This window comes from Chlamydotis macqueenii, chromosome 18 (assembly GCF_036417535.1).
Source record: "Chlamydotis macqueenii isolate bChlMac1 chromosome 18, bChlMac1.mat, whole genome shotgun sequence".
Classification (NCBI taxonomy): Eukaryota; Metazoa; Chordata; class Aves; order Otidiformes; family Otididae; genus Chlamydotis; species Chlamydotis macqueenii.
In genome coordinates, this window is record NC_141573.1 from 12,546,475 (window position 1) to 12,571,657 (window position 25,183).

The 25,183-nt window shown below is 58.1% G+C and overlaps 1 protein-coding gene, 1 long non-coding RNA gene and 1 other non-coding gene across 5 annotated transcripts; 1 reads left to right on the forward strand and 2 right to left on the reverse strand.

Moving 5' to 3' along the window:
• Positions 1–244: 244 nt before the first annotated feature.
• Positions 245–9,936, forward strand: ST6GALNAC2 (ST6 N-acetylgalactosaminide alpha-2,6-sialyltransferase 2). Of its 3 annotated transcripts, none has more exons than XM_086762295.1 (10): positions 245–643; positions 5,056–5,148; positions 5,259–5,322; positions 5,891–6,065; positions 6,825–6,990; positions 7,066–7,204; positions 7,352–7,455; positions 7,610–7,693; positions 8,292–8,391; positions 8,641–9,936. In XM_086762295.1, exons 1-10 carry the CDS (start codon positions 519–521, stop codon positions 8,806–8,808), a joined length of 1,218 nt encoding a protein of 405 aa, XP_086618421.1. In that variant the 5' UTR covers positions 245–518; the 3' UTR covers positions 8,809–9,936. The 3 variants fall into 3 exon arrangements, with proteins under 3 accessions (XP_086618421.1, XP_086618422.1, XP_086618423.1); XM_086762296.1 differs by having other exon boundaries at positions 5,259–5,316; XM_086762297.1 differs by lacking the exons at positions 8,292–8,391; positions 8,641–9,936 and adding an exon at positions 7,780–7,983.
• Positions 9,937–11,575: 1,639 nt separating this feature from the next.
• Positions 11,576–14,487, reverse strand: LOC147598516 (uncharacterized). Its single transcript, XR_015260560.1, has 4 exons — positions 14,356–14,487; positions 13,222–13,393; positions 11,821–12,297; positions 11,576–11,665 (listed from the first exon to the last, which is right to left on the reverse strand). It is a non-coding gene; the product is annotated as an uncharacterized LOC147598516 (long non-coding RNA).
• A 26-nt stretch (positions 14,488–14,513) lies between these two features.
• On the reverse strand, positions 14,514–14,588 carry LOC147598517 (small nucleolar RNA R38). Its single transcript, XR_015260581.1, has one exon. It is a non-coding gene; the product is annotated as a small nucleolar RNA R38 (small nucleolar RNA).
• Positions 14,589–25,183: the final 10,595 nt, after the last annotated feature.

The following is a 25,183-nucleotide window of genomic DNA, read 5'->3' on the forward strand; positions in this document are numbered from 1 at the left end:
CGTGGGCTACGCGTGCTGGCGGCGGTGAAGCAGCCAGTGCCGAGAGCGCGCGTTTGAGCCAAATAAGAAAGTTACAGAAAGAGGGAAGCTCCGCGCTTTGTGAGCTGTAGGTGGGTGGCATGAAAAGGAGGCAAAAAAAAAAAAAAAAAAAAAAAGAGCGCATTTCTCCGTGAGTCTGAGTAAATGTTTAATTCTCAGCTCGGAGAAAAAGCAGCTCAAAAGTGCTTTTTTTTTTTCTCAAGTCTGAACCAGTCAGCCTGGTGCCTCCTCCCCCCGGCTCACGCCCTCCCTCCCGCCGCTCCGGAGGAATATCCCAGTCTGCTCCAAGGTGCAGCCGGGCACCCGGGGCAGGACGGAGCCGGGGCTGCAGCCGCGTCCGCACCCGGCGGGTGGGAGAGCGGAGCGGCAGGGAAGTTTGCGGGCCCTCGCCCGGCGGGACGGCGGCGGGAGGGGCGCGGGCAGCCCTGGCTCCCACGCCCTCGCTCGCCCACGCCAGTGCAACGGCTGACGCGCCCGGGATGGGGTCCCCGCACTGGAAACGGCTCTGCTTTTTGGTCCTGGCGGGTTTGACATCCTCGCTGCTCCTCTACGGCCACTACTACGCGACGGTGGAGTCGCCCACCAGCCAGAGGATCCTGGCCAGGTAAGGGGCGTGGGAGGCAGGGATGTGAAATCCCAGTACCACGCACTGGGAAGGGGGAACTGGGGTGCCGATGTGGACCCCTCACTGCAGCTTATCCCGGTTGTGCTCCCGCTTTTTGCCTGGTTTGAAAAATGCGCTTGCAGCAGGGCTCTGCCCCCCCACCCCGAGGTGTTCTCGGCGCCGCGTCCTGCCCACGGCCACCAGCCCACGCGTGCCCAGAGCGGGACCCCGGGGGGCTGCAGGGGTCCCCGCGTGGGTTCAGCCCATCGCGGTGCAAAGAAACAATTGCTGGATCCGGGGCCGGCTGAGGGTGCTCAGCCCCCGGCAGCAGCCGCCCAAGACCCTCTGCCAGCCCCGCGTCCCCCCTGGGCTGATTTAGGATGGGAGCCGGCTGGTGATCCCGGGGGGGGCGGTTTGGCCCCCGTGGAGCCGCACTGATCCCCCCCCCCGCCCCGCCACTGCAGGGACAGGCACGGCTGCCCCGGCGCTGCCCCCCACCTCCTGCAAACTCCTAGGGGCTACATTTCCCAAAATGCAGGAGTTTGCATCTCCCGCTTTGCGGTCACGTCTGCCTTCCTCGCGCCCTCCACGCTCCCCAAGCCTCTTCTCGAGTCTCCCCGAGGGTGCGGGGGAGCCCGCACAGCGCTTGGCCTGCGGGACCGGCCGCCCTCCTCTCCTGCGAGCCTCAGGGAAGGCGCCGGGGGAGCGACACGAGCGTCCCTCAGCTCCGCGCTGGGTGCTCTTGGGTGTCGGGGGTGCGGCGGTGTCCCGCTGCCCGGGCGCCGCCGGGAGCGGAGGATGCTGCGGGGGCCGGAGCTGGTGCAGCTGAGCGCAGCCGGCTTTGCGCTGCGAGTTGCTGGGGATGCGGCTGGCTGGGCTGCCCGGGGGTCCCGACGCTCTCCCGTCCCCCAGCCGGGAGCCGGGGGCTCTCCTTGCCCCGTCCCGCCCTGCCCAGGGCTGAGGTCCCCCCTCGTGCCAGGCTGGCACAGCAGAAGTGTCCCCAGCAGCCGGGGCAGGGCTTTGCCATCTCCCGTGCTGGGCGAGCAGCGGTCACGGCGCGGTGCTCGGGGTGCGGAGCAGCTCCCCGCAGAGCTCCATGTCTGCGAGAGGGGAAACAGGCCGGTGAGGGCGGCAGAACGCGCCCAGGGACTGCACCGAACTGGGAATGGAGACCAGCCGTGCGCTGGCACAGGGTCCGTGGCCCGTCCTGGGAGCAGGGTGCGCAGGAGACCCGTGAGATGGGCGCTGGGAGCGGGTTCCCCCACCGCAGGGCAGGGCGCAGGGGACTCAGGCCCTGCCGAACCCCTGCCCCAGCCGCGCTCCTGCCCCGCAGCTGCCGGGACCGAGGGTCCGCTCGTCCGGGCGCGGTAACAGGGACCTGACCTGCGCTCCCAGCCTCTCCTGGAGTTTTCCTCTTTCCCAGCTGCTAAAGCTGGGGCCAAACCCGAGCGAGTCCTGCTGCTCCGATTCCTGTATTTACAAACACGCCGCCCCGTCATCGCCGCCTGTCCAGCCTGAACCGCGCGCCCGGAGGAACCGGTGCTGCCCTGCCGATGGATGCGGGGCTGAGCCGGGACGTGAAACCGGGACAGCCGGTGCTTCGCACGGTTGACGTGCCGTCGCACACCGCGCGCTTCCCGCTCTGCTTGCCCTCGGGGCAGAAAGGGAGAAAGGGGGGTGTTCCCGCACCAGCACAGGCAGCCACGTTTCGGCAGGGAGGTTGGTGTGAGCGGGATCTCCACGCAGACTTTCGGAGGGAGGAAGCCGACCACCCTCGGCCGACGCTGGCTGCTGCTGGCACCAAATCACCTGGGGGCCAGGTACCCGTGGCAGTGCTGGGTCCCCCTCCAGCTCAGCTCAAAGCTGGTGGTGAGGACCCAGCGGAGATGGGTGAAATGTCCCCGTCCCCACAGAGAGCCGGCCACCCTGCGGTCAGTGGTGCTGCAGGGAGCCGAATCCCTGGACCCCTCAGGTTCCGCTCCTGCTCCCTGCCCGGCCATCTCTGAAATCCCGCCGGCGAGCTGCCGGCACCGCTTGTGGCTTTGTTATTGGGGCAGACGGGATGAGCGTGGAGCTCTGCGCAGCTTCGCTGCGCCACACTGGCTCTGCGCCAGGGGAAGATGCTTTCTGGAGCTTGGCCCTTTGCGGTGGGATGCAGCAAACGCCTTCCAAGAGCGGGTTCGCGCTGCTGCCCCGGCTCCCTCAAACGGCTCTGCGGGGCCCTGGGAGTGTTTGCTGAAGATAAGGCCGGAGTGTGCGCTCACAACACGTTATCTTCCGGAAAGGGGGGGTGGCCGCAGACCAGAGACGTCATATTTGTGAATGCCATGGTGGTGAGCGAGCGCGCCCAGGCTTGGCTGGCTCCGCCGCTGCGGCTGGTGCCTGGGCAGCCATGGGCCACTCCTTCCCCAGAGCCCCATTGTGCATCGCCGGGCCCGTGGAGGGTTGTCATCTTCTGAGTCAACCAAGCATCACGAGGTGCTTCGCCACATCCTGGCAGATGACGTCAAAGCGTTTGGCTCCCCGACGCACTGCTGAGCTGCCGTCTGGTGTGGGGTTGCCCAGCCACCCCACGCCCTGCCCAGTGGGGTTTGTGCAGCGGCAACAGCCAGGACAGCTGCCGTGATGCTGGGACACCAGCACCCACAGCTGGGATGTGAGGGCAGGGAGGTGCTGACACTGGGATTGTGTTCATCAGCTCAGCACAAGGCAAAGAGGAGGCTCCGGGGAGACCTTGCAGCGGCCTTTCAGTGTTTAAAGGGGGCTACAGGAAAGATGGGGAGGGACTTTTGACAAGGACATGGAGTGATAGGACGAGGGGTAATGGTTTTAAACTGGCAGAGGGTAGATTTAGATGAGATCTAAGGAAGAAATTCTTCTCTGTGAGGGTGATAAGGCACTGGCCCAGGTTGCCCAGAGAGGTGGTGGATGCCCCATCCCTCGCAGTGTTCAAATCCCCATCCACAGGGCTCCGAGCGACCTGGGCTGGTTGGAGATGTCCCTGCTCCTGACAGCGGGGTTGGACTGGGTGGGCTTTAACACTCCCTTCCCACCCAAACCCTTCCATGATTTTATGATGAAATCCTGGAAGAAGTGACAAGCAAGTGCCACGCACTGTGTCTGACCACGGGTGGAGGTGGGTCCCAGCTCCCACCAAAGGTTGGCAGGAGCCAACCTGCCTGGCTGCCTGCGCCCACCTCCCTCCCTGATCATCTCTGGGATGATCCTCAGGGATGAGCTGGTGGCTACGCTGTGCCTGACCCCTCTCCCGGCTCCAGAGCCAGCCCCAGTGTCAGCACTTCTGCACTGTCGGCAGCAGGACGGCTCTTTGCCGTGTTTGGAGGGCAGGATGTGGCCACGGAGCAGAGCTACACTGAGGACCTTGCCCTGGTCTGAAGCGTGCGTTTCAAATGGTGGGGGCTCTGCGGGGCAGCAGCTCTTGCTGGGGAGCTGCCTTTTTATGGGACACCCAGGCAAGATGCACCAGCTTGATTTTAAAAAGGGCTGTGGGTGCTGGTAGTGTTGACAGGGGCCGTGGCGGGGACAGAAAGCCAATGCCCGCTGCGTCAGCGGGGAGGCAGAGCTCCGCTCCCCACCTGCCTCTACCTGTGCCCGGCCCGAGCGCAGATCCCGTAACAAGGGGCCCTTGTCTCCTCCACAAACCCCCGCTTCTGGCCGGGGCACCTGCCGCCCCGGCTGGCGGCGGCGCCGGGGGGCTCTGAAGGGCCCTTCTGTGTGGGGATGAATGGGAGCCTGTTCCCCTCCGGTGGGCTCCTGCCTGCCAGGCTGCGACCCTGCCCGGCCCCGAGCCCCGTGTTCCCCCCCTCCGTGGGGGGCCGGCTCGGCCCTGCCTGGCCCCGGGGGCTCAGAACACCCCGAGATGCTGGGAATGCGGCCCCCAGCACTAAATGAAGGATCAGGCCATGCCCCGGCTGGCCCCGTGGCAGAGGGGGGGTCCTGCATACCCCGAAAGCCTCCAGATCCCAGTTGCCAATTGCTTCTCCAGTGTAGCAACTGAAAGTGTCTTGCCGGCCTGCCCAGCCTGTCCCAGCCCCATCCCCCTCGGGCTCGGGAAGGGTGGGATGGTGGGAAGAGCTGGGGAGGCCTTGGCGGGGTCCCCCCAAGGCTGCAGGCTGGGCTGGGGGTGGGTTTTGGTATGTGGGGGTCCGGGAGGTGGGACCCACTGGGGGACAGTGGCTGCTTTCTGTGTGATCCCAGCATTTCGCAGGGCTGTAGCTCCCCACTTGCAGAGACGGGCGCAGAGGTGGGGTGGGGGGCACAGGCGGCGGTGGAGGGCAGCGGAGCGGGGGTGACGTGGTCCTGCCCCGTGGCTCTCGCCGGCTGTAGGGTGTCGGGGCGCGGCGGCTTGGTGTCCCCTCCCCGGTTGAGCCCCCACCGGTTTCTCCTTGCAGCCTGCTGCAGCCGGAGCCGCAGGTGCTGGCAGCGCCGGGGACGTCGCGCGGGGCCGGCAGCCACAGAGGGGCCCTCGGAGGCGGCCAGGAGAGGTAAGGGGGGAAGGGGCGCGCGGTGGTCCCGGCACGAGCTGGGAGCCCGCAGTGGGGATCCCCCGTGCCTGAGTGATGGATTTCTAACTCCGCTCTTTCCCCGTTTCCAGCGGGAAGTCCTTCAAGCTTTCCACCTCGCTGGAGGAGCCCGAGCCCAGCAGCCAGCAGGTAACGGTGAGCACTGCACGGATGGCGTCCCAGAGCCGCCCCGCGCCAGTGTTTGTCGGTTGAAGGTCTGGGTGGGGAAGCTGAGGAGCAGCAGCATCTTCTGGAGGGGGTTTGTGCACGTGCATGGAGCACCAACCTCCTCCGGCCCTGCACATGGGTGTCCCCAGGCAATTCCCCAATGTTGGAGCCGGGATCACTTGCTCCCTCCAACCCCATGACACCTGGGCCACCAGCCCGGGCTGGAGACTGGTGAGGATGGATGCGGGCTCTGGGAGGCACCGGGGCTGTTCTCCTACAGCAAAGGCCCTTAGCGGGGCGCCCGCACCGGAAGCTGCCGAGTCTTTCACAGGCGACTCCATAAGCCCTGGGCCTCCCAGCCCCGGTGAGCTGGGTGCCAACAGGGAGTCTGCGGCAGGAAACCGAAGCAGGGGGCAGAGCCTGGCTCACCCAGCAGAACCTGTGATGGACAGGGATCTGTTCTTGGGTTTGTCCTCTCCTCGGTGCCCGCTGAGGGGTGGGGATGTCGGAGGTAGACCCAGGCTGGGGACTGAGGCGATGTCCTCCTCCCTACCAGCCGAGCACGTGCCTGCGCTCCGTGGCGGCCAGAGCAAAGGCAGACCCCAAGTTTGGGGAGATCTTCCGCTTCGACGCCCCTGTGCTGATGTGGGACCAGCACTTCACCCCGGAGACCTGGGACAGGCTGAAGAGACGACACGTCCCCTACGGCTGGCAAGGCTTGTCCCACGCAGGTACGGACCCCACCGCCATGGGGGCGGCAGCAGACGGGGCAAGGGGGGCGGTGGGAGGGTGTGGGGCAGCTCGAGGGACCCAGGGAGCCCGGCAGACGGGACTGAAGACATGGGGCAGGCAGAGGAGCCCTACAGAGGAGCCACGGGGTGGGAGGGACAGCTTTGCAAACGCCGCTTGCTGCGTCTTGTGACATTTTCCCCGAATAAAAGCCCCAGTGTGTGTGTGATTATGAACTGGGGCCGGGGGAGCTTGGACAACCCGCTCCATTGTTCTGGATGGAGATTATTTCCCTTCCTGCCCCAAACCCACTCTGCTCTCCCTGGCAGTCGCCGGCTTCAGTCCCTGGGCTGGGAAGCGCTGGGACGGCGTGGGGGAGCGAACCGGTGGCAGCTGCAAGGAGATGTTGTCAGGAGGGGACACGGCCAGCACGGGCAGCAGCACCCGCAGCGCTGGGGCTGGAGATGGCCGGACACGGCCCCATGCCTTGCACAGCCTCAGGCGGCCGCTGTTTGGAGCCCAGGAAGGGCTGCGAGGGGGGACACCAAGGCTAGGAGAGGAGGACCGGCTGGTGTCCCCCCAGCCCACCTGTAGACCCCTCTCGGCACGAGGATGGCATGAGCTTTCTCGTGTGCTGCTCCTGGATGTGCTCCCGCGCAAGCTTGTCTGTGCCTGCTGTTGCACGCCGCAGCGCGTGTGTGCTCACGAGGGCTGGTGCAGAGCTTTTCCTCGCTGACCAGCCCCATCCTGCTCCATTCCAGTGGTGGGCAGCACCCTCCGGCTCCTCAACACCTCCTCCAACAGACGCCTCTTCGACAGGGACACTTTCCCTGGGGGCTGTGTCCGCTGCGCCGTGGTGGGCAACGGCGGCATCCTCAACGGCTCGCGGCAGGGCAAGGCGATCGATGCGCACGACCTGGTCTTCAGGTGCGGACGAGTGCTGGGCGGGATGGGGCCATGGGTGCTGGGGAAAGGCCAGGTCTGGACATATTTTTCCCACAGGCTCAATGGTGCCGTGATCAAAGGCTTTGAGGAGGACGTGGGGACCAAGATCTCCTTCTACGGCTTCACGGTGAACACCATGAAGAACTCCCTCATCGCCTACGAGGAGTATGGCTTCACCCAGATACCCCAGGCCAAGGTGAGATCCCGAGGGCTTGTTGGGGACATGATCCCAAAGTGTCCCTCGAGGCTTGGCTTGCCCCCCAAACCTTCTCCCCATCTGAGGAGCCCTCAGTCCTCTCCCTGGTGTGGGCAGTGTCCCAAAGCGTCTGTGTCCCTGCTGCAGGATCTGAGGTACATCTTCATCCCCTCGGATGTCCGTGACTACCTCATGCTGAAGTCGGCCATCCAGGGCAGCCCAGTCCCTGAGGGCTCGGACAAGGGGGACAAGTGAGTAGCCCCCAAGCCCCCCAGCACCTTCGGTGATGCACTGCAGGGAGCACGACTTGCCTGCCCTCACCCTGCGCCTGTCCCTGGTGGGGTGAACCCCACGTAGCGCCAGGACTCCTGTGACGCGAGTTCTGCCCTTCTCACCCCGCCACAGGCCACAGAAGTATTTTGGACCAGAGGCGTCCCCCGAGAAGTTCAAGCTGCTGCACCCGGATTTCTTGCAGTACCTGACAGCCAGGTGAGGATGATGAGGACCACGGCTGCTGCCCAGCTCTGCTCCAGGCTGGGCTCAGACTGCCTGCCTCCAGCCACTGCTCTCTCCAGTATAGACCAGTGGCTGCCCAGCCAGCATCCCAGTTCTGCCCAGTCACTGGAACCACCTCTACTCTGCTCTCTGCAGACAAGGCAGAGGCATCTCTCCCCTGCCATTCTTCTTCACCGCAGCACAGCTCACACCCCCTCCTGCACCTCCCTGTGCTCACCTGGCCTCCCGTTTCCCAAAATAAATTAAATTTTCACCTGGTCTAACAAGGCAGAGGCAGGGCCCGAAGAGATTGGCTTTTCCTGCCTTTCATGACAGCAGGTGCCTGAGTTGGGGTGATGTCAAACAGCAGAAAGGTGCCTTTTAGCAACCTGCAACAAACAAGCTGAACCTTAGTAGCAGCCATCAGAGAATCCACATGAGCCCTGCATTTCACTCAGTGCTCCTGCCTTACCGAGCAGCGGTGTCACTGAGCACGTGGTGGGGGCTGGACGGGCGCTGGGTGCTGCTGGGTGTGGTGCTGGGGGCCGCGGTGCCACGTCAGCCCCCCCCAACCAGCCGCGTCCACCGGCAGGCTCCTGCGGTCGGAGCTCCTGAACTCGCAGTACGGCTCGCTCTACATGCCCAGCACCGGCGCCCTCATGCTCCTCACCGCGCTGCACACCTGCGACCAGGTAAGGGGCCACAGGGCCACCTTCCCCCAGGGACAAGGGGATCCCCCGCTTCGGCTGCTGGGGCTCCTCAAGAGCTGCTGCGAGGCTCCTGGTGGGGACCGGCGTGTCCTGGTGGCTGTCCTGCATGTGCCACCCCCTGTCCTAGGTGTGCCACCCCTGTCTTACATGTGCCACCCCTTGTCCATGGCCCACCCGAGGTGGAGCCCATACCCCATCCTTCATCTCTCTGTCCCACCTCCCTCCCCGCAGGTCAGCGCCTATGGGTTCATCACCACCAACTACGAGCGGTTCTCGGACCACTACTACGAGCTGGAGAAGAAACCGCTGGTGTTTTACGCCAACCACGATATGATGCTGGAGGCGGCGCTGTGGAGGAGCCTGCACCGAGCAGGGATCATGACCCTCTACCAGCGGTGAGGCCGGTGGTTGCCCACGGGGGCAAGTCCAAGGACTCCTGCGGCTCTTCTCCTTCCTGAAGGCCACCTCCTCCCTCCCGAGGGCTCTCCGCAGCTGGCCAGCCCGCCCAAGGAGCAGACCCGGGCACCGCAGCCAGCGGTGGGGTGATGGAAAGGGGCAAGGCGAAGGTGGCAGAGAAATGATGCATTTCCTCGGGGAGCTCTGGCAATGTTTTGTGGCTCAATGCAATCAGCCGTGGCCTTTGGGGCACCAAGAAGCACCACGGCATGTGGCTGTGACCTCCCAGCCCCACGAACGCGGCTGCGGGGCAGCAGTGGCCTGTGGAGCACAGGAGGAGGATGCTGGAGATGCGTACGTGCGGCAGCCTCTGGCTGGAAAACGCCCTTCACCGTGCCATCGCGCTCCAGCTCAAATGCTGGTCACCGTGGTGGGACCACAACAGGCACGATGGACCCCTGGGCTGCAGGCTAGCTCGCCTGGCTGACAGGACGGTGGTGTGTTTCGAGACCTCCCTCCCAGACTGCAGAAAGCCCCAACTCCAGCCAGCTCTGGGTTGACGTGCACCGCTTTGCAGAAGCGTTTGCCTCCGTGATCGGGGGAAGGACAGCAGCTCGGCTGCCCCCTCCCGTGACAAACGCAGCGTGCTCCGTCATGTTCCCCTTCTCCAGGTCACGGTGGTTTCAAACAAGGATCTTAAAAGCCATAAGCTGAGGGCAGGGTTACCGCATCTCCGCTGGGCCCCCACGAACAGCTGGCCCCTGAGCACCCTGCGAGCTGGCCTGCAGCCACGCGCGCGGCAGCTGGGTTGTTGGGTTCTCCTTGCACGGGGCCCATGGTGTCCTGGGAATGCTCTGAGAAGGCAGCCCCATGCCAGGTGGGGTAGGGATCCTGCTAGCTTCTCGGGCCAATCTAAGCAATCATCACACTCTCTGATATTTTTCCTCCCCCAAAAAAACGAGGGAGGTGAAGGTCTTCAGCCACCCCACAGAAGCCAGCGCTGCCAAGGAAGACCCGCCGGTGGTGGCCAAGGGCTGAGGCAGCACGGGGGACGGCAGAGGGAGCGGTGTAATCAGAGACACTTTCCCACTTTGTGTAATTACATAAACGTTGAAGGATTGTTTTCTTTTATGCCTGTTTCTGTTTTGTCAAACGAGGTGGGGGTAAGACCCCCCTCCCTCCCGCAGCAGGAGCTGTAGCATGCGTGGAGCGAGCCTTCGACTGGGGACCAGCCCAGAGGCAGGGACGGGGAGGGGAGCGGGGTTAAACCCTGGAGACCCGCAGCCAGCCGTGCCGGAGCCCCGGGAACAGCTCCGAGCGCAGCCTTCATCCGCTCAGGATGCCGTTACGTCAGCTGGGGAGGAACAGTTTACTGCAGAGCAGGCAAGAGACAGCCCCTCTGCGCGCCAGGGAACCCCAAAACCCCCTCGCGCTCACAGCGGGCCGCTCTCAGCCAGCTCAAGCGGGCACGGATTAGTCTGTAAGCCTGTTTCACATGTAACCTCCAGCTTGGAGCCCGCCTTGCGTTCCAGCTCCCACATTCACCTTTGTTCGCGCCAGACCCACCTCACGATGTACCAGGGCAGCCTGCTAGGCCTGTTTGTTACCCACCAGCACTCAGCAAAACCTCCTCCAGGACAAGCAGCAGCCTGATCCTCACATCACCTCACCAAGACAGCAGCAAAACCTCCTCCACCCAGCCCTGGCCGAGCCTCAGCACGGCCCGCTAACTCCGAACACGGCCATCGGCACCTTCGCACACAGGGCAAAAGGAACGGGTTTGGAAACAGTGCTGTCACAGTGCCGCACCTGCCAGGAGCCCCATCCAGCCCGGGCAGAGCCGTCCGTGCAGGTCAGGAACACACAGCCTGCTCTCCCAGCCCACAACGGGAGGTGCTACAGCCAAGCATGTAGCCCACCCCTGCAGTTAAGCACACTTCATTTTGAGGGCTCACCAGACAAGGAACCTGCCCCCCACTTCTCCCCACTTCATAGAATCACAGAGTGGTTAGGGTTGGAAGGGACCTTCAGAGGTCATCCAGTCCAACCCCCCTGCAAGGAGCAGGGACATCCCTGACTAGATCAGGTTGCTCAGAGCCTCATCCAGCCTGGCCTTGGACGTTTCCAGGGATGGGGCGTCCACCACCTTTCTGGGCAACCTGGGACAGTGCTCTGTAACTTGCATTGTAAAAATTTTTTTCCTAATTTCCAATCTAAATCTACCCCCTACTATTTTAAAACCATGACCCCTCGTCCTGTCACACCAGGCCCTGCTGAAGAGTCTCTCCCCACCTTCCCTGCAGCCCCCTTTAGCACTGGGAGCCGCTCTCAGGTCTCCCCGGAGCCTCCTCTGCTCCAGGCTGAACAGCCCCAGCTCTCTCAGCCTGGCCTCACAGCAGAGCTGCTCCAGCCCTCTCAGCATCTGCGTGGCCTCCTCTGGACCTTCTCCAGCTGGTCCATGTCCTTCTCGTGTTGGGGGCTCCAGAACTGGACACGCTTCCAAGCGGACCACAGGAAGCATTTCTGTCCCTAGCCCTAGCTCAGCCATAAGCAGTTTTGTTGGAGTTACCGTGAGCTGCTCTCCTTCAGCGCTCAGCAGCTGCAGACACTGAAGGCTCTGGGTGTCAGGCAGCAGCAGGTTTTGCTATGAAGGGAAAGCTCACAGCTGCTTCAATTTCAGAAAGCGTTTTAACCCCAAATCCTTCCTACCTGCTCAACACCGTTTCTGTTCAAGTAGATAACCTTTAAAAAAACCCAAACAGACAAAAAATAACTCCCAAGATTTTCCATAACTTTATTCTGGAACAGAAGCCAGCAGGAAACCACTTCTTCCTCCAGCCAGCTGCCTGCAGATCAGGTCCTGGTGGAAGAAAGACCACGGCAAAGCAACTGCCAGCTGAGGAGTTCCTGATCCGCACTTTCATCGAGAGCACAGCTCTCAGGAGACAAAAACTTTCTCCCCTCCAGCCAATGGCCCTTGTACCCAAATCCTCTTTGGCTGTCCTGGGAACTCACCCGTGACGCGGCTGCCACGGCCACTGAGCAGCGAGGAGCCCACAGTTAGGCGCAGGTGGCCATTTCACACCGTTCTGAACGACACAGCAGCGGCCATTCGCAAGGCCCACTCCAGAACAGCCTTCCTTCCGGAGCTGGGAGACACCACAAAGCAACGCCGTGACTGCTTCCCTAACGACGTTTGTTCTGAAACAATTCCTGCCCCTCTCTACTCCCAAAGCACTGAGTGCTTTTAGTTTTCCTGTTTATCATCAGGCTGCCTCTTTGCGTTCCTCCCCTTACTCCTTGGAAGCCAAAAGCCCGAGGTGCTCTCCGCAGTGCCTGCTCTGACTCGGAACACAGCTGTACTGACAGGCAACCAGCGTGGCTGCTGCTTGTGGCACCGCTCCCTCCTCTCTGACACGCCAACCTTGGTCTCTTAACGAAGTCCACTGTTGTCAAGTTTGCCGGTCCAGGTTGTCAGTGAATGTTATTGATCTGCAAACAAGTACAAATCCTGTTAAATAAAATGGGAACTAATTTAGCAGAATGCAGCTGTCGGCTACCCAGAGACAAAGTGTTGTTACAGCGTGTGTGTTCAGTGACTGTACATCAGGCGAGATAAAATGCATTTCTTATCTGCCCTTCAAGCTGCCGCTGTGCCTCACTGTTTGGATAAGCGACTTAAAAGCTCTTCACAGACCTAAACTCTGCTATGACAACAGCGGCCAGTGCTCAGACTCCCCGTACTGAGCCTTGCTGTACCTGGCCCAGGTTGCCCAGAGAGGCGGTGGATGCCCCGTCCCTGGAAACATTCCAGGCCAGGTTGGCCGGGGCTGTGAGCAACCTGATCCGGTTGGAGATGTCCCTGCTCCTGGCAGGGGGGTTGGACTGGGTGGGCTTTAACGCTCCCTTCCCACCCAAATCAGTCTGTGATTCCATCTGGGCTCCGGAGAGCTGGCTACTGAAGAGCCTGCGTGTATGGGACCATGCTTGTGCTGCAGTTGCACATCGCAAGGGCAGGAGGAAAGGGAAGAGACGCTGCCTTTGCCCTGCCGGTGCCGCTCGCGTCATCCGAGTCTTCGCAAGGGGTGGGAGAGCTGCGCAGGGGACACACGTGAGCCTCAGGGGACAGTTGTTTCTCCCTCACAGCTGGGCTGTCAGACAGGGATAACAGCACATCACAGGCTCAGTTCTCCTGCCCATGGCGACAGGAACTCCCCAGGCTCTACAAACTTACACGCAGACACCCAGATGCCGACATGCTGATGACCAGCGTTTCTCCTGCTGACTCGTGTTTTCCCTGATAAGCCTTCAAAGACCAGGCATTCTGCTCAGCAGGTGAGTCATGCTGCCTACAGATCTGACATATAATTAATAAATCAAAAACGAGCAGCATGCAATACTGAAGCACTCTCTTACCAGCTTGAAGCCCAGCTTAGCAGCTGCCCTCTTGCTGAAGCTGTCTGTGGGCAACGGTACCAGCCCAGGATTCCGCAGGACGATTTCCTCCCAAATACAGGTTGCATTGAACACTGTTAGCAACAGCACTTTGAACAGAGTTTGTCCTCCACTCATTTCTTCTCCATCCCTTCTGAAAAAACAGAGCAAGAATTAAAGACAGTAAGTTTTCTGTTCAGTGGCAAGCAATTTGTATCTCACAAACATAGCACAAGAGAAAGCTGCCCTTCGGAGACAAAGGGACATGTCTGCCACTGAGTTGTCTCACTCAGATACAAGAAACCTTGGTAGATGGATGCTGTTTAAATCCTTGCTTAGGAAAAAACCAACCACCAGCTCTGAGACTTTCGTGGTTTAGACCCTTTTTAGCTATTTCAAGCAGACATCCTCCTCATCATCACAGAGAAACACCTTAATCAGACTCCCTCTTTGCAGACAAGAAGAATCCATTCATCCAGGACGTAAATTGTCTACAGGTTTACCTTGAGAAACGCCTTCAAGCAGACCCAAGACAGACACATCCTTTCTGGGGAAGGATTTTTCAGGGTGTGTCCTTTCCAGGGTGACCTTTTTGGTGTACGTGAACCGCACCTCCCCACCCCCAGCAACCTGATGCAAGTTTGAAACTGTCCCAGTGCACCTCCAGGTAGGCAAACAGAACAATTATTCTTTCACGAGGTCTATTTCTGTGACAAACACAGTTATGAGACGAGCTGTGTCAAGCGTCTCCATAACAGGCTGTCATCCAATCCCTTCTCCTCCTAATCCCTTCTCCCCTTGCTCATCTTTGACCACGCTGACAAGCAGGTGCTCTGCTGGGCACCAACAGCAGTAAAATTGCCATTCATTCTCTGCTGCCTTTCAGCTTGTGCTCCACAGTAGCAAAGGGCTGCACACTCAGGTGGCAGCTGCAACAAAGCTACAGCCTTGATTGGCTTAATTACATTAATCAAGCCATTGGGCTTTTATATCTCCTCCTAGCAGCCCCAGGGGCACAGAAGAATATCATCTGACACAGCAGAATGAGTCCTACTTCCATAGCCCAGCAAGAGGAGAAAAGTAGAGTATGACAAGACAGATGCTGCTGTTTCTCACCATTGTGTAGCTGGTGCAGGTTTACTGTCAGTCCAGCGAAGGAATCAGCTTTCCAGGCAGGTGTTTTTACCCGGGCTCGACACCACGCTCTGCGGCAGAGGAAGGGGGCAGAGTTAGTTCAGGTAACAGACCATTCTCTTACCTTTGTGCCTTCAATGCTGAGCCTCAGAGTTATGCTTCCACAGAGGAAAGATCAATTTCAGACAGGGATAACTTTATCATCACTAGCTCAGCTTCCAGAGCAGCTAAAAACTGGACCATGCAGGGCTATCCCAAAACTCCAGCCCGTTCCTGGCTCTGGTTAGCGTGCTCCTCACCCAGGCAGCAGCCTCGTGGGTACAACTCGCTCCACGGACCGCCCCCCCTTCTGCGTGGGTACGCAGTCAAGTGCAACGGGTAACGTGGGCTCAGCCTGCTAAACCTCCCCGCTTGCCGAGACAAGCCCTGCTCACAGCCAAGCCCCGGTACTGCCCTGACGGCAACGCTCAGGCTGGGCTGTACCAGCTGCTGCATTAAATCCTCTCCCACAGGCGCTGCTAGGAGGGAATTGGTACAAGCGCTGCCAAAATCTGCAAGCCTAGGCCAGGCCGCAGTGCTAGGAGCATCCCCGCACGGAGAGGCCGGAGCCCGGCCAGGCGGCGAGCAGGAGCCGCGGGGCCCAGCGCAGCGAGGCCTTGCCGCCCTCCACCATGGCGGGGGGGGGGGGGCACCATTCCGTCCTCTCAGTCGGACATCGAGGCCCCGCCGCACCCTCAGAGGCAGCCTCAGCGGCGCGCAAGAGTGCCCCGCTCGCCCTCCCGCTGTCCCGCGCCCCTCGCAGCCGCCGTGCCCGCGGATGGCAGCCGATGGCGGCCCGCCTCACTCACCAGCCCGGCCCCGCCGCCATGCCGGCCCCATCCGGGCGCGCAGAGGGAGGAGGTCGCGCCCCGCCCGCCGAGCGCTACGAGCGGCGCGGGGGCTGCTGGGAGATGTAGTCCCGTACCGCCCGCCCCGCGGCTTGGTCCGGGCTGTGGCCGTGGGTGTCCGGGGGGGCAGCGGGGCCGGCTCCCGCACTGCACCCCGTGTCTGCCCGGTGGAGAAATGAGAGGGAAACCAAAGACCTCAGCGCGGGTAATTTAGCTGTAGGGCGAGGGCTGACTCTTCCTCGGCCGAGGGCTGTGCGGCCGGTGCAGGGAGGCCGTGGTGGGGTCGGCGATACGGGTGCCTGAGCCGGAGCTGGGCCTGGGCCCCACCGCAGGGCTGCTGCACCCTCACACCGCTCGTTAATGGCATTTATTCGTTCTTCGTCTGCCCTCTTTGCTAGGGAGACGTGCGCGGTTGTGCTGAGCACGCTAAATGCTTCAAAATGCTTCCTACTCGTGTAAGAAGGGGCAGACTTCAAAAAGAGTGATTAGCTGGAGATTGGGGATTAGTCAGAGGTTAGTTAGTAAATATGTGTGCTGTGATTTGAATATTTGATGCTTACAGTGTGCACTGATTGTGGTTGGCTGTTAAAACCTGCTATGAAATCTATAGGATCCTGTTTAGCTTATGAACAATACCAAAGTGCAAACAGAACTGGAGGAGGAAAAAAAAGAACAGCTAATAGCCATTTTCTTGTGCAAAAGCCTTATCTGCCTTTGTGGGGAAAAGCTCTGGTGACTGGAAACGGACAGCAGACAAACCTGAGTCGGAAAGCGGAGGACTCTGAGTAGAGATGAAAGCCCTGCATTTAACCAGTGTCACCCCAGAAATGTCTGGGAAGTGGGGATTCACAGTCCCTCGGGGTGTTGGAATTGAAGATGTGCTCATGGAAAGCTGCCTGGGTCCCCACAGCTTCCTACGTTGGCGTTGCACAGCGTGGCCAACTCGTCTGTTGTCTGACCTGGCCGCCTGCGCTGCCGGGTGTGTGGAGACACCACCCCGTGTTATCCTGGAGAGCAGAGTGAGCTGGAGGGAAGTGCTGCTGGGGGACTCGCTGTCTCCCTGCATTCCCTCCGTCAGCGGGGAGATGGTTCACTCCAGGAACCCTTCTCTGGGCAAGGTGGTCAGTTCCCAGGGTGACTTCATGTTTATTTTTACTGCCTGGATCCTCCTGGCCTTGTTCATCTTTTAGAACCTGATGTGTTGGTTTTTGTTTTGTTTTGTTTTGTTTTTTCAAATTTAACCTGATTTGTTAACCTTTGCTTTCCAGAATGGCCTATGTTGTTTCTTAAAAGTCTCTGTTGAAAAGAAGGCTGTCAAGAGATGCCAACATGCTGCTAAAAATAAGCAGCTTCCAACGTAAGTGGCTGACTACGAGGTCTTCCCCAGCCCTCCGTGCCCCCGCTCTCTGCGGAAGCCTAGCAGGTCGCCCTGGCAGGTTGGGCAGGAGCACGGTGGCAGCAGCCTGCAGTGAGTCCCATGCTCTGGGGTGAGGACGTGAGAGCTTCAGCGTCTCGCTGCCCCGCAGGAGCCTGTTGCGCGGGTGCTTGGCCTGGTGGGAAGGCAGACGGTGATACGGAACAGCAGTGATTAACGCAGCCTTCATTGCAGTGGCCTTTGCTCTGTGAAGATGTGGCTGGCAATCTGCCTGACTACTTTTAGCTTTCTGAATAAGCAAACACATAAACCCCTGCAGCTAGAATTAGCCCTTCAAGTCCCCAAGGGACATAAGGTTTTTAAAATGAAGCAAAGCAACTGAAATCCCTGCCTTGTGCAGAGTTCAGATCCTGGAGGGAGAGAAGACATAGACTCGGATGTGCTGAGAGCTTTGCCACCATCTTAATTTTTGGGTGGAAGCTGCTCGGACCATATGCTCTACTTGTGCCTAGAAATGGAGAAGCTCTACCAGGTACCAAGTAATGAACTGCCTCAACAATTAAAAGCTCCGGAGAATGCCATGAGCTAAGTGTGCAGTACATTGTCTGTAATTATTGATGGTTGCAGTGCATAGATGATGTTTCCAACCTTATTTTAGAGGCAGAACAAAGACGTTGGGTGAAGAGAGATGGTCATCACCTCGCCCATGCTCTCCTAAATCTCTGCAGCTTCGCCTGTGTGGGACTTCATCAAGTTTCCTCAGCTCTTCCCTTTAGAGGGCGTCCATGTCACACGCATCTTCGGCGGGCAACCTTCGCCCGGGAGCTGCAGTACACGGCACAGCCTCCCAGGGGTCAGCAGAACATGGTGGCTCTTCCAAAGCGCCTGTGAACCCAGGGATGCGAAGGAACTTACGGTCTGGTCTGAACAGTTCTGGGTGAACATATTCTCCGTCGTCCGGCAGTTGCAATCCCACTCCCAAAGGCAATTTGGACGTAATTTTGACCGATTTCCTGTGGCTAGTCTCCATCAGTTACGGTATTTTCTTACTCCAGTCATTGAAAGGACTTCTGCTTGTGTTGCACAAGTAAGGAAAGCTGTTCAAAGGGCATGGAGATCTTCTACACATGAATGTTCCGGGGCTGCTCTCAACTTCCTAACAGAGGATCTGGAGAGGATCGCTTCCTCCAGCAAATCATAGGCCATGTTAAGCCTCCATCTTTCTGCTTTCTCCAGGTGCTTCATTGTCCTGCAAAGCCACAGCATTACCCTCGGCAGAGAAGCCTGAGCTCTGCTGTAGGGTGTTTGGTTATCCCTAGAGCAGACGACAGGAGAACGGGCAGAATATGTGACAGAGGAGGGAAAGACAGAAAGACAAACAGAAATCAGTGACAGAACCTCTCCAACTTCAGCTGGGCTTTGATCCCACGCTTAGATTGAAGGACAAGGTCTCCTCCCAGTTTCCCACCCATTTCCCCTCTTGGCTGCCTGTAATTCCCTGCAGGGAGAAACTCTCCATGTTTACTGACAGAAATTTGGTTTCCTCTTGATTTCCCCCTCTGCCTGCCCCCGTCCCACCCGGCAGACAGAGTTCCACAAAGCCTGGAGAAACAAAGCATCCGTTCATTCAGAGACGCCCTGCTGTGGTTATCATCTTCGACATATGGCCGGGGGAAGCAACCAGGGTATGTGAACGCATTAAAAAGCGAGTCCCCCATCGCTAACTGCATCTGGCAGGCACCAGCCCCCCGCACAGCTCGAGTGTACGGAGCCCAGGGAGACGCTGAGGTGCAGGGGGTGGCTGGATCAATGTTTGTCTCTGTTACATACACCGTGAGTGCAGCAGTGCACAAGGAACATCCCTGGGTGTATGGCTGGAGATCAGCACCTGAAATACCAGCAAGCAGACTTCTGAGAGACAAGATCTGTAGTGGGTTTTTTTTAAAAAAAAAAAGCCTGCCATGAGGTCCCAAATCCTGGTGTCTGCTGCTTGAAATCGGTCCCAAGCAATACCAGCAAGGCCCTTTGGAGCTCAGCAGCAGACAGAAGCAACATCTTCCCACACAGGACAAAGAAAACATCCTTCCCTTCTCCCAGCAGCAAAGCTCTCAAGCCTCCATTAAATGTTAAATAGACGCTTAAACCCATTCCGCCTCAGCGTGCCCCGTGTGCTTAGGTAGAGTTTTAGTAGGGTCAGAAATGCTCTGCTGTAACTGGGGCCTGTCTGTTCGTACACAGAATAACAAGAGCTTTATCTTTACAGAATATCTGAGCAACGAGGGGATGGACTTTCTGGGAGCATGGGAGTATCTGCAGGCAGGGCTATGGTGTGAATCTCCGCAGGTGGAGAAGAGAAAATGTTCCCCTTTCTCCTCCGATGATGCTGAAGAGCAGAAAAAAATGGCAACTTCAGCCGCTCGGCTGTTCTTCCCCCTTCTTCCCCTTTCCTCATCTGATTTTGGGCACAGTGCAACAAAACCGGTCTTAAGATACTGTCTGGAAGTGCAGGAAATGGAGCTTGAGGAGATTGTGTCAGGGGAACGGAGATAAGCTGATCAACCGACTTGATCGCTTCGGGTCTGGTGGCCTAGCTAGGCAAAGTGACCATCTTGTCAGAGCTAGCCAGATTGCTTTCACAGCTTCGTTCCTTGGAGGAGCCGATCAGAACAGAGAGCACACAACAAATTGTTCCCGTTGCAGTGCACGCACGGATAAATCCTGGGGCCAGGCATATGCACTTGTTGAACAATAGCAGTAGGAATCAGCTTCTTCATGGACGAATATGTTCAATTAAAACGTATATCCTCAGAGCATGCCCAGAGACAGATGGGTACAGCTACGCAAACACCCTCAAAGATGGCAGGACAAACTTAGCACTGTAAAGCTAGTGAAACCAGGAGTAAAATTTCCATCACAGAAGGTCTTCAAGGCCAAGCTGGCTAAGCAGTTGCTGGGAACAGAGAGTTGACCTTGCTTTGGGCAAAGAGATGGAGCCTCTCTCTTTTCTGTGTCAGCCTGAGAGATTAAAGGCATGGTAAGCAGAAAGGGAGTGAGTTGGTATAAAAATATCTAGGCGATATTAATGAGGAACTTCTCAGGTCCTCTTTTGTCACAAGCAGTATTTCTGCTTGCCTGGATTACTCGGCCAACCAGCCGTTGATTCAGTCCACCCGATCTGCACTGTCGTCTAAGCAGCATTTCATCTGCCAGGCTTAGGACAAGAAATGTGCTAGGAGCAGGCAAGCATGTTCTTGTGAGTAATTAGCATAAGCTGCACTGAGGTCAAGCAATTGTGTCAAAGCACAATATGAATCGCCAATATTTCTTCCCACTGAAGACTGAAAATTGGGAATTGCAAATGCCGTATCTCGGTTTCACCTCTTGCTTCCCATCGTTTATAGCAGAGGGAGGAGATAATTGTTTTGAAGGGCTTTTAAGAATGGCATCTCTGCTACTTTCAGTGCTTAGTGGGAAGGAACGTGTTTAAATGGTGAAAGTCATGTTATTTCAGGACCTGTTAGGTCACTTTTCTTGCCCTTATGCAGGGCAAGTAGGCCACATGCCTCGTTTGACCAAGTCCAAAGTGGTAAACTGAGGTCTCACTAGGTGACAGAGGGCAGTTGGTTAAAGACCTGCAGTTATTCCTCCTGCTGTCTGTAAAAAGATTTGTTGAGGGCAGCCTCCGGGTGACATCGTCTTGAAGGAGCCCTGCTGCAGGCCATCAGGCCAAGGGCCGTCCAGACTGATGTCCTTTTTCCAGGAGATGTCCAAAACGGATGCTTAGGGAAGTGCAAGAGTGGGGTGATTACGTATGATACATCTCCCAGTCCCCACCAGCCATTTGAGGGGTGTGAACTTCGAGAGCCAGATGTCGGTTCAGTGCCTCCGCTAACGGATTTTCTCTAGAGTGGAGATTTCAGTAGCTTTCTTTTCCATGACCTTGTCCAGTCTCCCTGTGAACCTGTAACAGCCATTCCCTCCTGTGGGGAGGACTTGCACAGGTCAGCCCATGCTGCCAGAAGGACCAGCTTCCTTTCGTTTGTTCTGTGTCTGGCCCCCGTTAGTTTTGCTTGATGGTCCCAAGTTCTTGAACAGGAAGAGATCAGGAATGGTCCTTCCTACCCACTGTGTCTGTGTGGGCAGAACTTCTGGATCTGCTTATCCTTCCCATCTTGTCAGGCTCCGCAGTCTGGTCTCTTCAGAATAGATCAAAGAGCGAGGGTAGCATTGTTTTAAACCACTGGTTTCCTACAGAATGCGATCTATCCACTTGCAGATGGCTTTGATGGTCTTTAAAGCCTCCCAAGGATTAGCCCACGGTTGGCTGTATAAACATTTTCTCTGTCCCACATCCTGCTTCCACAGCGTGGCTCATACTCACTTCTCTGTCCTCTCACACAGTCCAAACATCCTGCAAAAAGCCTCCAGCTCTCCGCGGCAGCCTTCCTCACTCGCTTTCCCCCCAACCTCCCCAGCCCCTGCCAGCTTGCAAATAAAACTCAATAAAACCCAGCACAACTCCCAAATTCTTGGAGACCTGCCCACGACGGAGAGACTCGTGTGCCTTTCTTTCTGATTTAGCTACCAACTCATGTTCGGCTGCTTCGCTCTTGACCTAGTGCTCCTGCTGTTGTGTTGGGGTCGGTCTGTCTTCAGCCATCTCTCCCCCTGCACATTTCGAGTGCTCTCCGTTCTCCCCTCAGCTGTCGTCTCCAGCAGCCTTGCTGCTGAAGGAGGTGGGCGGGAGAGCGCGCACCGTGGGAGATGGCTGATCTTCCAGAGCGCTCCTGCTTGGGGATGGGAGAACGCAGCCGCTGCGGCGTCCTCCTCCACCTCTCCTCGCCGCGTCAGGGGGAGAAAGCCCCACCGCGGCTGCCCGGCACGTACGTGTGCACCCGCTCTGCGGCTTGGGGAGCGCTGGTGGGGGGCTGCGTGGTGGGAGCTGGACGCGCACCCCTTTATCTAGCAAACCAAGGGCTGTGCTCGCTGGCACTTCTCCTCCACAGACACACCGTAGAGAACAGGGAGCTGCTGTGGCTCACCGTCTCTGGGTAAGCCCCTTCCCCGGCAGCTGGTGGGGGCATGACTGGGGCTTTGGGGGGTCGTGGGGATTCCTTCTGCCAGACCAGCTGTGGGGCAGGGAAACTGAGGTGGGGTAACCAGCACAGCGTGGGTGGTACTGTCCCAACCCACAGCACCTGATTTACCAGAAGTTGTGTGTGAAGTGCTGCTGACTGGGAGCAGCTGGTAAAAGAGTGAAAACAACCCCCCCCCTCCCAAATCATTATTTAAACAGTATAAAGATCTCTATAAATGTTTAAAACAACAACACAGTTGGGAGGGGAAGGAGGAAAGACAAACAAGTTTGCTGTTTCAGCTTTGCAGAAACAGATCTTAATTTCTGGCAGGGTTTTATTCACCCAGAGGATCCAGCTGCCAGCACGTTTTGGGAGGCTCTAAATTCATAATCGCTTTCCTAACATCTTCCTCCAAGAGGCTGCAGTTTGGCATGGGTGCCACCTCTGATGTGGGCGTTTGGCCAGCACCTCGTGCTGTAGGATCTCTTTTCATGGCCAGGGCATCCACGCTAGGAGCGGGTGGCTGTGAGTGCTCCTGAGGATGTTTTCTGTCCCAGACCTAAGGTTCACGGTGGTCAAAGCTCAAGCAGGAGCCAGGGAGCTCGAAGGAGCTCGGTGCTGCGGGCTGGCTGACTGCTGGGGCACTTTGCTTGCGCTTGAGCAGGAGCCCTTCTTTCCCCTGAGCACCTCTCTCAGGAAATGGGGGCTCCCAGTTCCCAGCCCACTGCCCCTTGCTTCCTCATCTGCCTGCATAGCCCTGCATCTGGTGCATTACCGCAGCAGAAACCTGCGTACACAGCTGGCCACGTGACTTTAACCAATTCAGCCTTTTACTGTTGAAGAGCTGGAGCTGTATCCTGGTTTGGCTTCAAGCGGAGAAAGACTTGATCAGAAGCCCCGGGCACTGCAGGCTATGGAGATCAGTGGCTGCTCTCCAGCCGCCGTGCGAATCTGATGCTCTGGGTCCCAGATCCCAAGCCCCGAAGCATCTGCCCTCTAGCAGGACCATCATCTGTGTGGGATCTCAGGGAAAGGGGAGCATCCTCAGCACGGGGGAGACTTTGGGCTGAGAAAATAAGGGTGCATCCATGAGGAGGACATATGAGAGCAAGGTCCCTGGGGAGCGGAGGACTGTACTTCCCACCCGCCTGCCTGAGGTCTCAGCTGGTGCCAGCCCCCAGTCAGGGCTCGTTTCTGCCCAGTCCCACCTGCTCTGCTCCCGCCCAACCAGGGAAAGGGCTTGTGCTCCTGCCCAGTCTTGTTTTTGCCCTGGTCTCCCTCTGGCGCAATCCTCCTCGGCCCCATGCCGAGCTGCGTGGTACATATCACCTCAGCATCTGTAGCTGGGTAGCTGCTTTCTGCTGCAAGATGTCTCTGCTGTGAGTTGCTTTGGCTGGTGTGTGCAACCTGTATTGCTATAGAAATGTGTTCTCATCTGCTGTGTTTGCTCTGCAGTTTCTAGAATTACGTTCCTGCTTCATCTGTTCCGTCTGATGACAGTACTGAGCTGTGATCTGAAGATGCTGTTTCCAGATAAGCTCAAATACTCATTGGGTGGCTGAAGAAGCTCCCCTTGCTGACTTGCCTGCGGCTGTAGCTCTGTGCAGACACGGGAGGGAAGACGTGTGCGGTGGTTCCCCGTATGGCTAGTCCCAGCCTGGCTATTGCTGCTTCTGTTCCTGGAGTGGCCAGGTCCAAAGCAGAAAGGCTGAGCTCAGCTGGGCTGGCTTAGCTCTTGAGCTTCTGCTTCTGCTGCCTGGCGCTTCATGCAGTTTGGTGGGGAAAAACCCTGATACTGCTTTCAACCAAAGCTTGAGGAGTGATGTGAGGGACTGGCCTGCGTGCGTGCTGCCCAGCCTCTCTGAAGTCCTGTTCCAGTCAAATCAGTCACTGCCCACAGATGGCACCAGGGAAAGCTGTTGCTGGGGTCTCCTTTGCTTTTCTAACTTCAGCCAGCTCCTGTGCAGAACCTCCACCGAGATGAAAGAGACTGACACAGCGTGAGACCTTCCTCCTCTTCAGCAGATGGTGTTTGCGACAGTGGACTCTGCTTGTGTTGTTATAACAGCACGGCCTGGTCTAGCCAAGAAACGGAAGGAGAAGCTGCAGTCTGGTCTTGCTGAGACTGGTTTGCTATGTAAACTTGGCCTGAGAGCCTGGATCACAAATGAACGTTTGCTTTTTCAAGGGTCAGACTTTTCTGCCATCTTCAGCTTACAAGCTCAAGTGCTGTCGTGGCTTGTCTGCAGTCAGTAGCTCCCGTCATTCTGCAGCACTCACGGCAGTCTCCCGGGACTCTCAGCGATGCGTGTTGAAGAGTGAACTTCATATTACCTTCACAGAGAACATAAATGCATCTTAACCGGGGTTAGCCTGGTGTCACTGCCTTAGGCTTTAGCAGATCAGTGCTGCATCTGGCCTAGCCATGAACCCTACATGCTTCGTGCCTAAAAACCCTCACAGTCGAAGAAACAGTGCCCCTGCTGAGGTGGGCTGAGTTATCAGCTGGTACTGCTGCTGGCTGAGCCTGTTCCAGCGTATCCTGCTAAAATGATGAACGGAGCGAGTGAAACTGAGCCTCTGTCAGGCCCGTTGCTGCCAGGCTGAGACTGCTGAGCACTAACCGCGATGGGTGCTTTCAGGATAAACCTCGGGCTCGGTCAGGGTGAACAGGAAAAAGCGTATTGCCTTGATATTGTCTGAAGACTGCCTTCTGCCTCACGGCTGAGGGTAGAATCTGGTTACCAGCAAAAACTGGGTGTCAGTTGGTATGAGCCCTGCAAGAAACCAGTCTATCAATATTTCTGACCTTATTCTATCTATCACATTCACAATATGAGCAAAACAGAGCAAATGTTGTTCCTTCAGCTGGAAGGGCCAAGAAACCGTGTGCTCTGAGGGTGCTCGTGTGTCGGGTGCCAGGCCTCCAGAAAGTCTTTCCTCCATTCCCTTCTGGCTGTCTCTGACCATCTCCCCGTTCCTGAGCAATGCCGCTGCTCCCGAAGCATTGCTGGAGCTCTGCCTGACTGCATCAGCCACCCGCGCTGCTCTGCTCTGTACTCCTCCTGGTAAGCAGAGGCTCCATAGATCAGGCGTTGCCCTCCGTTGAAAGCCCTGCTGCGCCACGGCCGTCTGAGAAGAAACTGATGAGCATGGCAGAGGCTGTTGCAGGCTCTGTGCCACCTTTGGTAACGCCTGGGGGAGATGTTACCCTTCATGGGGAGCGGGGTGCTGTACATCATTCAGCTCTGCTGTTTGAGCACGCAGCAATCCCGTGGATGTAGACACCTCCACCGGAAATCTGAGAGCCAGCTCAGCCCATGCAACCCCCACGTGTGTTCCTCCTTGCTAGCCCCACGCTGGTAGCCCCAGGCTTTCTCACAGCTCTTGGGGACAAACCTCGCTTTGCCTTGATAAGCCTCAAAAGCTCTTTCACAGCAAGCCCTGTGTGAGCTCAGCATGTCCCATAT